We start from the raw sequence: 13,894 nt of genomic DNA on the forward strand, positions 1-13,894 counted from the left end.
CGACTTAGCAGCAGCAGCAACACTAGGTAAGCATATGCATTGAGGATTGCCTTCCAACAGTTCTTTGTGGTCCTTGTCCACTGGATGGGAACCCCACATTCATACACGAGCTGCCAGCTTTCCTCTGCCTTCCATAGAGATGGCAAGGGACTGGAGGGTCCTGGTAGGTACAGGAACATCAATAAAGGCAGAGAGTTGTAGGCATTCCTGCTCATGTGTGGTGCCCAGACTCTCAAAAGATTACCTGTAATTGTGTGCGTGTGTACACACACACAGCAGGTATGGCTAGCCTGAATCCTGCAAGTAACATGAGGAAAGATAACTCAGGCTCCCACCTACAGCGTGCAGGTGAGGAGTGGTGGCCAGGTGAACTCACTGGGTATCACCACATTCATATTTGTATGCAGGATTTCATCCTTTTATTCTTTAAAACTTTTTTGAAGAAGGACTTAGTATCTTTTTTAAAAAATTGAAGTACTGTTGATTTACAATATTATATTAGTTCCAAGTGTACAGCAAAGATGATTCAGTTATATATATAATATGTACTTAAGATATATATATTATATATTTTTCAGATTCTTTTCCATTAAGGTTATTAAAAGATATTGAATATTGTTCCCTGTGCTCTACAGGAGGTTATTGCTGGCAGAGCTGGTACGAGAGAACCAGGGCCTGCAGTGTGGCAACAGAGCCCATGGATGCATGGGGACATGGGCAAAGAGGGGACCAGGCTATCCTTAGAGCAGGGCAAGAGGCCTCTTCCCTGACCCTCACACTTTAAAGAACCCCAGTTTAGTCCTCCGCTGACACCCTCCTCCCAGTCCCCATGGGGTGAAGCCCCTGAGAGCCAAGGGGACACACCCCAGTCCAGAGCCCTCTCCTCCAGGCGCTCACTTGGCAAAGTGTGGTCCACAGAGCACCAGCATCAGCATCCCACATGCCCACAGCAATGAAGGCGCAGAGTCTTAACCATTCAACTGACAGGGAATTACCACTATGTTCTAATTTTATATATATATATGGTAACAATAAAGAAGGTACTTGAGCTAACCACATATCCAGTACTGTTCTAAAGTAGTGTTTCTCACATCTCAGATTAAGAATCATCTTTTACATTTTCAGCCCATTGCAACCTAATCACTGATCCATTGTGCACAGTTAGTGTGCAGCTCAGCCACGTGCACCTCCCCCTGCAAGTGCAACACTCACAATGGTCCCTGGGCTGTTCAAGATCCCACCCATCCTGAGTGTGGACGTCACTGCAACAGCAGATAGCTGTGAGTTTCTAGCTTTCTTGAATTTTCTGTACTTATTTCAGACCTGGCTACAAACAGGTCATGAACTGGCACTAGCTCACAGACCATATTCTGTGACTGTCTCTGATGTATTTAATCTTTGCAACTGCTCTCTGAGAAACATACTACTCCCATCTCAACGTTACAAAGAAACTGAAGCACAGTGGGATTCCCAACCTTAACAGCCCACAATTAGCAGGCAGCAGAACTCGTATCCAAACCCAGTCAACAATGCCCAGAGGAGCCAGTATTTGTCCCTAGAAGGCTGACTCCAGAGCTTGTGCTCCTCCCCATGTGCTTACATCATTTTAACTATATGTTAAATGAAGAGGAACAGTTATAACTTAAGCCATCAGATGAGAACCTACTCAAATACACCCTTTACAGTCTCTTACCTACTTTCAAACATACCCATCTTGCTCTCTTCTCTTGGTGATTAAGAATCACCAAGGTCAGTGATTCCATCTTTTGCTTCTTTGGATACTTTTGGTCCATCTATCATCCAACCAAAGCAACTGCTCAAGAGCAGAAGTTATATTCATTTTCCAGATGAAGAAGCTGAGATTCAGAACTTGAGACTTACCTATGCAAGTAATTAAGGCTACATGTCTATATGGTATCCAGAGCCCATTTTGTCAAGGTTGGTGCCAGTTTATTATGTTGGTAACTCAGCTAGTTATTTCCTTTCACTCCCAAGTGTCCCAATTGGACACTACACTTTTTGAACACCCACACTGCTAGCAAGTAGCAGATGAAGAATTGGCATGCAGATCAATGTGACTGACTCCAAACCTAGGGCTTTCTGTTATCCCAGGCTGCTGCTGCTGCTGCTAAGTCGCTTCAGTCATGTCTGACTCTGTGCAGCCCCATAGACGGCAGCACACCAGGCTCCCCTGTTCCTGGGATTATCCAGGCAAGAACACTGGAGTGGGTTGCCATTTCCTTCTCCAATGCATGAAAGTGAAAAGTGAAAGTGAAGTCGCTCAGTCGTGTCCAACTGTTTGTGACCCTGTGGACTGCAGCCCACCAGGCTCCTCCATCCATGGGATTTTCCAGGCAAGAGTACTGGAGTGGGTTGCCATTGCCTTCTCCAGGCTACCTCTTAAAATTTCAAAATCATAACGTTCAGAAAGAATATTTGTTTTCAGTCAACATTCATTCAGCAATGAGCATCCCTTATGCTGTTTGACAGACACTGTGCTGTAAGGCTAGCCAGGTGACTCAGTGGTAAAGAATCTGCCTGCCAATACAGGAGACATGGGTATGATCCTTGGGTTCAGAAAATCCCCTGGAGAAGGAAATGGCAACCCACTCCAGTATTCTTACCTGGGAGATCCCATGGACAGAGGAGCCTAGTGGCCTACAGTCCATGGGGTTGCAAAAGAATTAGACACAATTTAGCGACTAATGAACAACAAAAATGTGATAGACATTGTGCTGCAAGATGTAATTAAAAAGTATACAGGGCACAGTTTAAAGTTTTTAGAAGCTCATGGTTTAGTAAGAAAACAAACCATCTATGAATACTCATAGTCAGGGTAGGCTACATAATTTAAAGAACCCAGTGCAAAATGGAAAAAGAAGGGACACTTGTTCAAAAATTAAGTATTTCAAGATGCTGTGAACAGGCATTAGCCAAGCATGATTGGGTTTAACAAATGAGAGGTAACCAGGGTATCAGAGAAATAAGCGTTAACTAGGATGATGAATGGTCTTGAGATTGCTTCCTAGAAGAGGTGAAACTGGGCTGACCCTACAGAATGAGGATTTCTCCCCTACATGGACTTCCTCCTTTATTTTTTAAACCATAGGGTATTGAGGAGAATCAGTTACTCAGTCATTTTAGTTAAACATCAATCACCAAGAGTTTCCATCACAGTACACACTCATCACCTACCCCTGGAGCTGTGACACACCCATGAGGGGCATGCAGATGTGCTGTTCAACCTCCCTTCATGGACTCATTGCCCAGCCACTAGAAGCGCTGCTAGTGGGCGACCTTAAGCCACCAGCCCCTCTGGGCACAGCCTCTGTACAATGACCCATCCAGGTGGATGTATGACGGCCTGGCCAGTGGATATGTCACAACAATCCCAAAGGGTCATCACACCAGAGCTCCCGTGGGGTCAGCTAAGGTCATCTGGCCAGTGCTCCAGCTTGATTTTTTCCTCTCCCCTATCCCATTTCTTCCCTCTTAATTCCACAAGTGCTGATCCTAACAGCACCCTTAATACATATGCCAATACTGAACTCCATCCAAGTCTGCATGTCAGAGAACCAACCTGTAACATGTGTCAAAAAACATTCAGTTCTTGGACAGGATTTTTATTTGAAAATACTGTTTACATACATACTTATAACATTTCTAAATCACCAAGTAAAATATAAAATGGAAACAAGGACTCTCTGTGTGAGTGTGGTTACCTTTGGTTTAAAATCCTCAATCTAAAGTCTGACTAAAACAAAATTAAGTTTTAGGTTAATAACAAAAGAAAATTAATATGTTGAACCATATGAAACTGCCATTTTTATAGGTTAAAAAAGGTTGGATATGATTTTCACACGGTGTAATGTCATAGTAAAAAGCAATTAGCATTTGAAATTTAGAGAACATTACACTTATGAATAACTCATGGGTAAAAGATATAATGAATAAAATTAAAAATTAGAAGATACCTAAATACTATGTTTATTGATCAGTGCTAAGTGTTGCAGCTAAAGTGAGTCTTAGGGGAAAAAAGTGGGCTTTATGTACTTAACTTTTAACTTAATCACTTTTCTAATATAAGTTTCTAATTTAAGAATTTAGTGAAAAATATCAAAAAGTAAATGAAGAAAAGTTAAAGGAAAGAAAGAATAATATAGTGAAACCACCAAAAAAAAAAAAAAAAAAAAAAAAAAACCACCAAAGGATCAATCAGGCAAAAAAAACTTATTCTTTGAAAATAAATAGGAAAAAGTCATTCAAGATTTTTCAAGGGAAAAAAAAGGGCAAAATTACAAAGTTAAAAAGCAAAGAACAACATAATTATAGATGCTGCAGAGATTAAACATTTAAGATACTATGAATAATTTTATACCAATCAAGCTCAAAAGTCACAGAAACAAATCCACTAATAAAGAAATAAAACTTAACCAAAAATGACTCTGTAGATATAACACACTGAAAAGTACTAAAATAATTAACAAAAATTAAGTAGATGTTGATTGTTGTACAATATTGTGGGTACAATTAATTCCACTGAATTATATGTTTTAAAATGGTAATATGGCAAATTTTATGTTATCTATACTGTAAAAAAAAAAAAAAAGTAAAAAAAATCCCCAATCTAGAAGACAATCAATGATCATGTCTGTTCTTCATTATCAAATGCCCTCGAAGGGTTCCTATTTTGAGAAAGCATGTTTTCTCTCCCTTCTCTTTTAAGATATAAAATTAAATATTGTCCTTCTGTATCTTAATCGCATATCTTCTTTTGGGGGGGGCACAACTCTCCCCTATAATAACTTAGAGTATATTTTTTGTTTTTCCTATCAGTTTTCTCTGTAGTATTTTAACCAGAGGTCTTTGGGTGGAATAATTGATCCTAGTTATATTAAAGGCAGTTGTCAAAGAAAACAGCAACTTCACAGTCTTCAAGTAAACAGAATCCTTGATATAACTGGAAAGTAATATGTAATTCTGGGAACAGTAAAAAAAAAATCTGTGACAAATTTGTTTTATAACTTAGAAAATGAGCTTTAGCTCTGATCTCTTTCAAGGCACAAAACCTGGGAGACAGCTTTTATTGGTGGCTTGCTTCTCTGATTTGAATAAGGAAAAAAAAATAGTATAACCTTTAAAAATTAATGTCATTTTGTAAGAGTTTGAAATCATTGTGTGAAATTGGAGAGAGATAAATCCAAATAAACTAACATCTTGTATGTGTAAATATTTGTTGCTGGTATAAAGAAGTGCAATATCGTTTATGCAAGGCAAATACTATTGGAGAAATGCCTTCAGAATAGACTTGACTTCACAGGAGAATCACAATGCTATCTCAAAAATTGTTAAGATTAAGGTCTGTCCATTGGAAGCATTCATAACCACACAGTCACTGAGCATCATCATCATCTGGATAATTCCTTTTGAGGTACACCTGAAAAGAAAAAAAAGAAATAAAAACAACACACTTAAAAGCTGTAAAGTCCCTCCTAAAGCAACACATTTCTAGGGTCACTTCTTCATGTGAAGCAAATCATAACACTAATGGAGGCACAATTTTTAAACCCAGTGATGTGTTTATTCTATGAAGGATGTAGCCCCATTAAAACCCTCAGTGGGACTGGGCTGAATGCCAAACGTGATTCCCTTGAGTTCTGATCATTCGGATTCACAAATAAGCTTTAATCACTAATTGATAACCAAAATCATTTTACGGAATTAAAACATGGAGATAAATTATAAACAAGATGACAAAGAGGCTGGGAGATCTAGTGTCTGCATGAGGGTTTCTCACTTTTACACAAAAAAAGAGAACCATCAATCTAGATGTTAATATCAGGTTTGCCAGGCCTTTGAATTCTTGACTTTTACCAATTTCTAGCTGAATTGGAAGAGACATAGGTTTTCTGATAAATGTATAATCAGAACATAAAGGAAGTGAAGTGCTGTCAAGTTTGTCTGTTCCACAATCATCAGTTTTTGTAGCTGCACCATATCTTGGTTTCTTGACGAATGCACATAACAAAATGAAATAATGTCAAGACTTGTGAGTTCTTACCTCTAAATGTGTTTGGGTGAAAAAGGACTTCAAATGTCATTTTTTTTCCCAAATAAAAATGTGTAAAGTTTTGTTTGAGTGTTTAAAACAGAAAATGTGCCATCTATCTGAAGCTGACTCATGTCATGAGATAGGTTGCTAGGTCATGTGATCCAGATTCATTTTATGAAACTTGATTCTAAGTCCATTTGTAGATGCTATCAACAAAGTTATCATGAGAGATAGTGGGCTTCACATATGAAACAGAAAAGCTCTGAGACACCTACCTTTATATTAGGTGTACTTTTTCTCGTTACTTGCACACTTGCTACTCCCTAAACAGCACTGCATATGAAATGCTATATATCAAAATGTCCCTTAAGTTAAGGAGAAAAAACAAGAAATTCTCCAAGAATGTTTAGGGCCCATGGATGAAATCTCAGGCTAGTTCCATTACAAATGCAAGGATTAAAAAAAAAAAGGCGGGGGCGGGGTGGGGGGGCTTAGGATCCAGTGGCTCAGAATCCACCTCCCAATGCAGGGACATAGGTTTGATCCCTAGTCCAGGAAGATCCACATGTCATAGGGCAGCTAAGCCTGTGTGCCATAACTACTGAGTCCACATGTCTCTACTATGAATCCCGTATGCCACAGCTACTGAAGCCAGTGCACCCTAGAGCTCATGCTCTGTAACAAGAGAAGAAAGAAAAGCCCGCACACCACAACTATAGAATAGCCCCCTGCTCACCACAACTAGAGAAAGCCTGTGTGCAGTAATGAAGACCCGGCACAGCCAAAACTAAATAGATAAATAAATTAAAAATTTTAAAGTAAAAAAGGTAAGCCCTTTTGAGATGGCATTGTTGGGGGCACTCAAGTTGAGGGGCAGGCCCCCATAGGCACTTCTTTGTCTGTGTACTCTGAGGTGGCAGGGTACTGCCTACATGAGCTCCAGGGGTAGGTGTAAGCTGGTGCTGCCACCTCAGACCCCAGAGGCAGGCACAGACAGATGCCACTACCACATCCAAGGGTCCTATGAGTTGGTGCAGGTCACTGCCCCCAACTTCCTTGAAGTATGCCTGGCTCACCACCACTGCCAAGGCACCTGTGACTGGGAGCCAACTGCCTTCCTGGGAGAGTGCACATGCCATACACCCACACAACTGCACACCCCCTATCTAGGGGAAAACAGCCAGCATATGCTGAGGAAATAGATGACAAGCATCAAAACCTAAAACAGTCCTCCTACCAAAAATAATAATAATAAATCCACAAAAGCTACAGAGGGAGAGTCCCACATATAAATAACCCTCTAAGATAACAGTAGATAATTGTTTCACCTAAATTCAGAGTAAGAGAAACATAAGCAAAATGAAGAAGAGGAATCACTCTCAGTTAAATGACCAAGAAAATTCCCTTAAAGGAACAATGAAACAGATCTCTTCAGTCTAATAGACAGCAAGCTCAAAAGGAGGCAATGAAAATACTGAAGGAATTAAGAAAGGCTATCAACAGAAATGCAAATTACTGGGAAAAGGAACTAGAAACTATAAGGATTCAGGAGAATGCATTTGCTGAGACTAAAACTGAGCTCAAGGCAATGAAGAGCAGAATTAATAATGCAGAAGAAAGAATAAGTGACTTGGAAGATGGAATAATGGAAATTATTTAATCAAAACAGCAGACAAAAAGCCAAATGAAAAATTAAAGCAATATAAGAAAGCTATGGGATAATATAAAGCAGGCCAATCTATATATAATAGGGATTCCAGAAGGAAAAGAAAAGGGGATTGAAAATGTATTTGAACAAATTATGGCTGAAAACTTTCTAGATACAAGATGCACAGAGAGCCCCAAACAAGATGAACCCAAACAGTCCAATACCAACATATTATGATAAAAATGGTAAAAGTTAGAGATAAAGAGAAGATTCTAAAGACAGCAAGAGAAAAACAAAAAGCTCATTTAAGAGAATTCCCATAGGCTATCAGCTGATTTCTCTACAGAAACACTACAGGCCAGAAGGGAGTGGCAAAATATATTGAAAGTATTAAAAGAGAAAAAAAAATCAACTCAATGGCCATGAATTTTTTTTAATTTTATTTTATTTTTAACCTTTACATAATTGTATTAGTTTTGCCAAATATCAAAATGAATCTGCAACAGGTATACATGTGTTCCCCATCCTGAACCCTCCTCCCTCCTCCCTCCCCATACCATCCCTCTGGGTCGTCCCAGTGCACCAGCCCCAAGCATCCAGTATCGTGCATCGAACCTGGACTGGCAACTCATTTCATACATGATATTTTACATGTTTCAATGCCATTCTCCCAAATCTTCCCACCCTCTCCCTCTCCCACAGAGTCCATAAGACTGTTCTATACATCAGTGTCTCTTTTGCTGTCTCGTACACAGGGTTATTGTTACCATCTTTCTAAATTCCATATATATGCGTTAGTATACTGTATTGGTGTTTTTCTTTCTGGCTTACTTCACCCTGTATAATAGGCTCCAGTTTCATCCACTTCATTAGAACTGACTCAAATGTATTCTTTTTAATGGCTGAGTAATACTCCATTGTGTATATGTCCCACAGCTTTCTTATCCATTCATCTGCTGATGTACATCTAGGTTGCTTCCATGTCCTGGCTATTATAAACAGTGCTGTGATGAACATTGGGGTACACGTGTCTCTTTCCCTTCTGGTTTCCTCAGTGTGTATGCCCAGCAGTGGGATTGCTGGATCATAAGGCAGTTCTATTTCCAGTTTTTTAAGGAATCTCCACACTGTTCTCCATAGTGGCTGGACTAGTTTGCATTCCCACCAACAGTGTAAGAGGGTTCCTTTTCTCCACACCCTCTCCAGCATTTATTACTTGTAGACTTTTGGATCGCAGCCATTCTGACTGGTGTGAAATGGTACCTCATAGTGGTTTTGATTTGCATTTCTCTGATAATGAGTGATGTTGAGCATCTTTTCATGTGTTTGTTAGCCATCTGTATGTCTTCTTTGGAGAAATGTCTATTTAGTTCTTTGGCCCATTTTTTGATTGGGTCATTTATTTTTCTGGAGTTGAGCTGTAGGAGTTGCTTGTATATTCTCGAGATTAGTTGTTTGTCAGTTGCTTCATTTGCTATTATCTTCTCCCATTCTGAAGGCTGTCTTTTCACCTTGCTTATAGTTTCCTTTGATGTGCAGAAGCTTTTAAGGTTAATTAGGTCCCATTTGTTTATTTTTGCTTTTATTTCCAATATTCTGGGAGGTGGGTCATAGAGGATCCTGCTGTGATGTATGTCAGAGAGTGTTTTGCCTATGTTCTCCTCTAGGAGTTTTATAGTTTCTGGTCTTACGTTTAGATCTTTAATCCATTTTGAGTTTATTTTTGTGTATGGTGTTAGAAAGTGTTCTAGTTTCATTCTTTTACAAGTGGTTGACCAGATTTCCCAGCACCACTTGTTAAAGAGATTGTCTTTAATCCATTGTATATTCTTGCCTCCTTTGTCAAAGATAAGGTGTCCATATGTGCGTGGATTTATCTCTGGGCTTTCTATTTTGTTCCATTGATCTATATTTCTGTCTTTGTGCCAGTACCATACTGTCTTGATAACTGTTGGCTTTGTAGTAGAGCCTGAAGTCAGGTAGGTTGATTCCTCCAGTTCCATTCTTCTTTCTCAAGATCGCTTTGGCTATTCGAGGTTTTTTGTATTTCCATACAAATTGTGAAATTATTTGTTCGAGCTCTGTGAAGAATACTGTTGGTAGCTTGATAGGAATTGCTCAATGGCCATGAATTTGAGCAAACTCCAGGAGACAGTGAAGGACAGGGAAACCTGGCTTGCTACAGCCCATGGGGTCACAAGGAGTTGGACATGACTGAGTGACTGAACAGCAATACTATACCCGGAAAGACTATTTAGAATTGCAGGAGAAATAATTTCTCAGATAAGCAAAAACTAAAGAAATACAGCAATACTAAAACTATCCTAAAAGAGATATTGAAAAGTCATCTCTAAATAGAAAAGAAGCAGGAAGATATAGGAAGGAGGAAATCACAATTGAAAAGTAAATCACTTAAATTAGTGAGAATACAGGTCAAACAAACAAACAAACAAAAAACCCTATTTGTGAAAGCAATGATAAACACAAGGAGCAACAAAAAGATAAACATGGAGATATAAAGGGACATTAAAATCATATTATGTGGGGAAAAGTGTGAAAGTGTTAGTTTCTCAGTCATGTCTGACTTTTTGCAAACCTATGAACTGTAGTCTGCCAGGCTCCTCTGTCCATGGAATTCTCCAGGCAAGAATACCAGAGTGGGTTTCCATTCTCTTCTCCAAGGGATCTTCCCAACCTAAAGATCGAACCTGGGTCTCCCAAACTGCAGGAAGATTCTTTACAATCTGAGCCACCAAGCAAGCCCAAATATGTGGGGAAGGAGAATAAGAAAATGCAAATCCTGTTTCTTTTAGGCTCACTTGTTCAGTTGCGCTGTGGGGAGGGAGGGAGGGAGGGATGCTGCAAACAAATAACACTGGCGTGCGCTCGCAGTGCCTCAGCCACACTGGGTCTGCCCCCGCTCACGGTGCGTGTAGCCTCCCTGCCCACACTGCTCGGGCTCTAGGTTGTTCTGCCGGGAATCATCCGAGGCCGGCCCTGGGCTGCCTGCACTTCCCAGGTCCAAGCCGCTCAGGTTCAGGCACTCGGGTAGTCCTCAGAGGCGCAGACTCTCCATTGGGCCTGCGTCTTGTGCCCTTCCCAGATCCGAGCAGCTCAGATGATGAGGTGTTTGGCGCGCGCGATTGCTGCGACTTATTGCCTCCCTGCCACTCAGTTATCTGGCTGTAAAACCGGCGCACCTTCTCAGGCAGATGTTGACCATCCAGACCCCCAAGAAGTTTTAGTTAGCAAAGAAGCCTGCTTACAGTTTTATAGATAATGTCTCTCTGGGGCTGCGATTGCCCCCTTCCGGCTCTGGCTGCCTGTCACTGGAGGGGGAAGGTCTGCAGCCGGCTATCTCTGTTCAGGCCTTTGTTCCATGCGCAGGCCTGGCGGTGTCTTAGGTTAGGACTGGCTTTTCGCGTGGTAGATATCCCACAGTCTGGTTTGCTAGCCCAAATTATTTCACTCAGATAGCGCTCAGGGTATTCAGGCCAGGTTCTTACTCTAAGAGATGCAGCCCACGCCGCGCCTCCCTGCCCAGCCCCCGCTCGCTAATGGCGTGTGCAGGCGTCTGCGCTGCTTTTCCGCTGGGGGAGTTACTGTAGGGCTCGCAATCTGCGAGTTTTAATTGTTTATTTATTTTTTCTCCCTGTTTTGTTGCCCTCTGTGCTTCCAAAGCTCGGCACAGATTCGGCAGTGAGAAGGTTTCCTGGTGTTTGGAAACTTCTCTCTTTTTAAGACTCTCTTCCAGGGACAGAACTCCGTCCCTCCCTCTTTTGTCTCTTTTTTTTGTCTTTTATATTTTTTCCTACCTCCTTTCGAAGACTTAGGTTGCTTTTCTGGGTGCCTGATGTCCTCTGCCAGCATTCAGAAGCTGTTTTGTGGAATTTACTCGACGTTTAAATGCTCTTTTGATGCATTTGTGGGGGAGAAAGTGTTCTCCCCGTCCTACTCCTCCGCCATCTTGGCTCCTCCCCCAAATTCTGTTTCTTATTTTTAGAATGTGTTTGAGCCTATCTGACTAACAGTCTAAAGCAAGCAGATATGTAAAGGGGTTAACATACTTGAAAAACAGGGCAACGACAAGTCAAAAGCATACAATAGAATCACAAAAAAAAAAAAAGAATAAAATAAGCATAAAATAAAGTTAAATCATTAAAACATGGAAGGGAAAACAAAAATAAAAAGAAAGGAACAAAGAAGAAGTAAAGAATCAACTGGAAAACAAGGTTTGAAATAGAAATAAATACATATGTATCAATAATTGCCTTAAATGTCAGTGGGTGCAGAATCAAAACACACACAGTGGCCAACTGCATTATAAACAAGAACCTGGACTCAGGGAACTAAAACAGGGGCTCTGTGACAATATAGAAGGGTGGGATGGGGAGGAAGGTTCTGGAGGGAGGGGACACTGGTGTACCTATGGCTGATTCTTGTTGATGTATGACAGGAAACCACAAAATTGTGTAAAGGAATTATCCTTCAATTAAAAAAATTTTTTTTTAATTTGGGAAAAAAAAATACCAAGAGACCTAAAAGAGACCCATGCTGCCTACAATACTCAAATTAGGCAAAGGATACATACAGATTGAAAGTGTGGAGATGAAAAAAGATATTTCATGCAAACAGAAATGACAGGAGAGGAGAAATTGCAATACTGTACTCATGGAAAAGAAATGCAAAAAAGCAGAATGGCTGTCTGGAGATGCCTTACAAATAGCTATAAAAGAAGAGAAGTGAAAAGCAAAGGAGAAAAGGAAAAATATAAGTATATAAGTATATGAATGCAGAGTTCCAAAGAATAGCAAGAAGAGATAAGAAAGCCTTCCTCAGAGATCAATGTAAAGAAATAGAGGAAAACAACAGAATGGAAAAGACTAGAGATTTCTTCAAGAAAATTAAAGATACCAAGGGAACATTTCATGCAAAGATGGGCTCAATAAAGGACAGAAATGGTATGGACCTAACAGAAGCAGAAGATATTAAGAAGAGGTGGCAAGAATACACAGAAGAACTGTACAAAAAAGGTCTTCATGACCAAGATAATCATGATGGTGTGATCACTCACCTAGAGCCAGACATCCTGGAATGTGAAGTCAAGTGGGCCTTAGAAAGTATCACTACGAACAAAGCTAGTGGAGGTGATGGAATTCCAGTTGAGCTATTTCAAATCCTGGAAGATGATGCTGTGAAAGTGTTGCACTCAATATGCCAACAAATTAGGAAAACTCAGCAGTGGCCACAGGACTGGAAAAGGACAGTTTTCAATCCAATCCCAAAGACAGGCAATGTCAAAGAATGCTCAAACTACCGCACAATTGCACTCATCTTACATGCTACTAAAGTAATGCTCAAAATTCTCCAAGCCAGGCTTCAGCAATATGTGAACTGTGAAATTCCAGATGTTCAAGCTGGTTTTAGAAAACGCAGAGGAACCAGAGATCAAATGGCTAACATCCACTGGATCATTGGAAAAGCAAGAGAGTTCCAGAAAAAAATCTATTTCTGCTTCATTGACTATGCCAAAGCCTTTGACTGTGTGGATCACAATAAACTGCAGAAAATTCTTTAAGCGATGGGAATACCAGACCACCTAACCTGCCTCTTGAGAAACCTATATGCAGGTCAGGAAGCAACAGTTAGAACTGGACATGGAACAACAGACTGGTTCCAAATAGGAAAAGGAGTATGTCAAGGCTGTATATTGTCACCCTGTTTATTTAACTTATATGCAAAGTACATCATGAGAAACGTTGCGATGGAAGAAGCACAATCTGGAATCAAGATATCCAGGAGAAATATCAATAATTTCAGATATGCAGATGACACTACCCTTAAGGCAGAAAGTGAAGAGGAACTCAAAAGCCTCTTGATGAAAGTGAAAGTGGAGAGTGAAAAAGTTGGCTTAAAGCTCAACATTCAGAAAACGAAGATCATGGCATCTGGTCCCATCACTTAATGGGAAACAGATGGGGAAAGGTGGAAACAGTGTCAGACTTTATTTTTCTGGGCGCCAAAATCACTGCAGATGGTGACTGCAGCCATGAAATTAAAAGACGCTTACTCCTTGGAAGGAAAGCTATGTCCAACCTAGATAGCATATTCAAAAGCAGAGACATTACTTTGCCAACAAAGGTCAGTCTAGTCAAGGCTATGGTTTTTCCTGTGGTCATGTATGAATGTGAGAG

General features: G+C 40.3%; 1 protein-coding gene across 1 annotated transcript in view; it reads right to left on the reverse strand.

The window, feature by feature from the left end:
* Nucleotides 1-4,442: 4,442 nt before the first annotated feature.
* The window catches only part of LOC102395698 (ATP-binding cassette sub-family C member 4-like), a 312,677-nt gene continuing 303,225 nt past the window's right edge, over nt 4,443-13,894 (reverse strand). Inside the window, exon 31 of the mRNA XM_045162476.1 lies at nt 4,443-5,437. Within this exon, the coding sequence (XP_045018411.1) occupies nt 5,393-5,437 (45 nt within the window). The 3' untranslated portion in view covers nt 4,443-5,392. The remainder of the gene's footprint in view (nt 5,438-13,894) is intronic.

The sequence above is a fragment of the Bubalus bubalis genome, chromosome 13 (assembly GCF_019923935.1).
Source record: "Bubalus bubalis isolate 160015118507 breed Murrah chromosome 13, NDDB_SH_1, whole genome shotgun sequence".
NCBI classification, from domain to species: domain Eukaryota; kingdom Metazoa; phylum Chordata; class Mammalia; order Artiodactyla; family Bovidae; genus Bubalus; species Bubalus bubalis.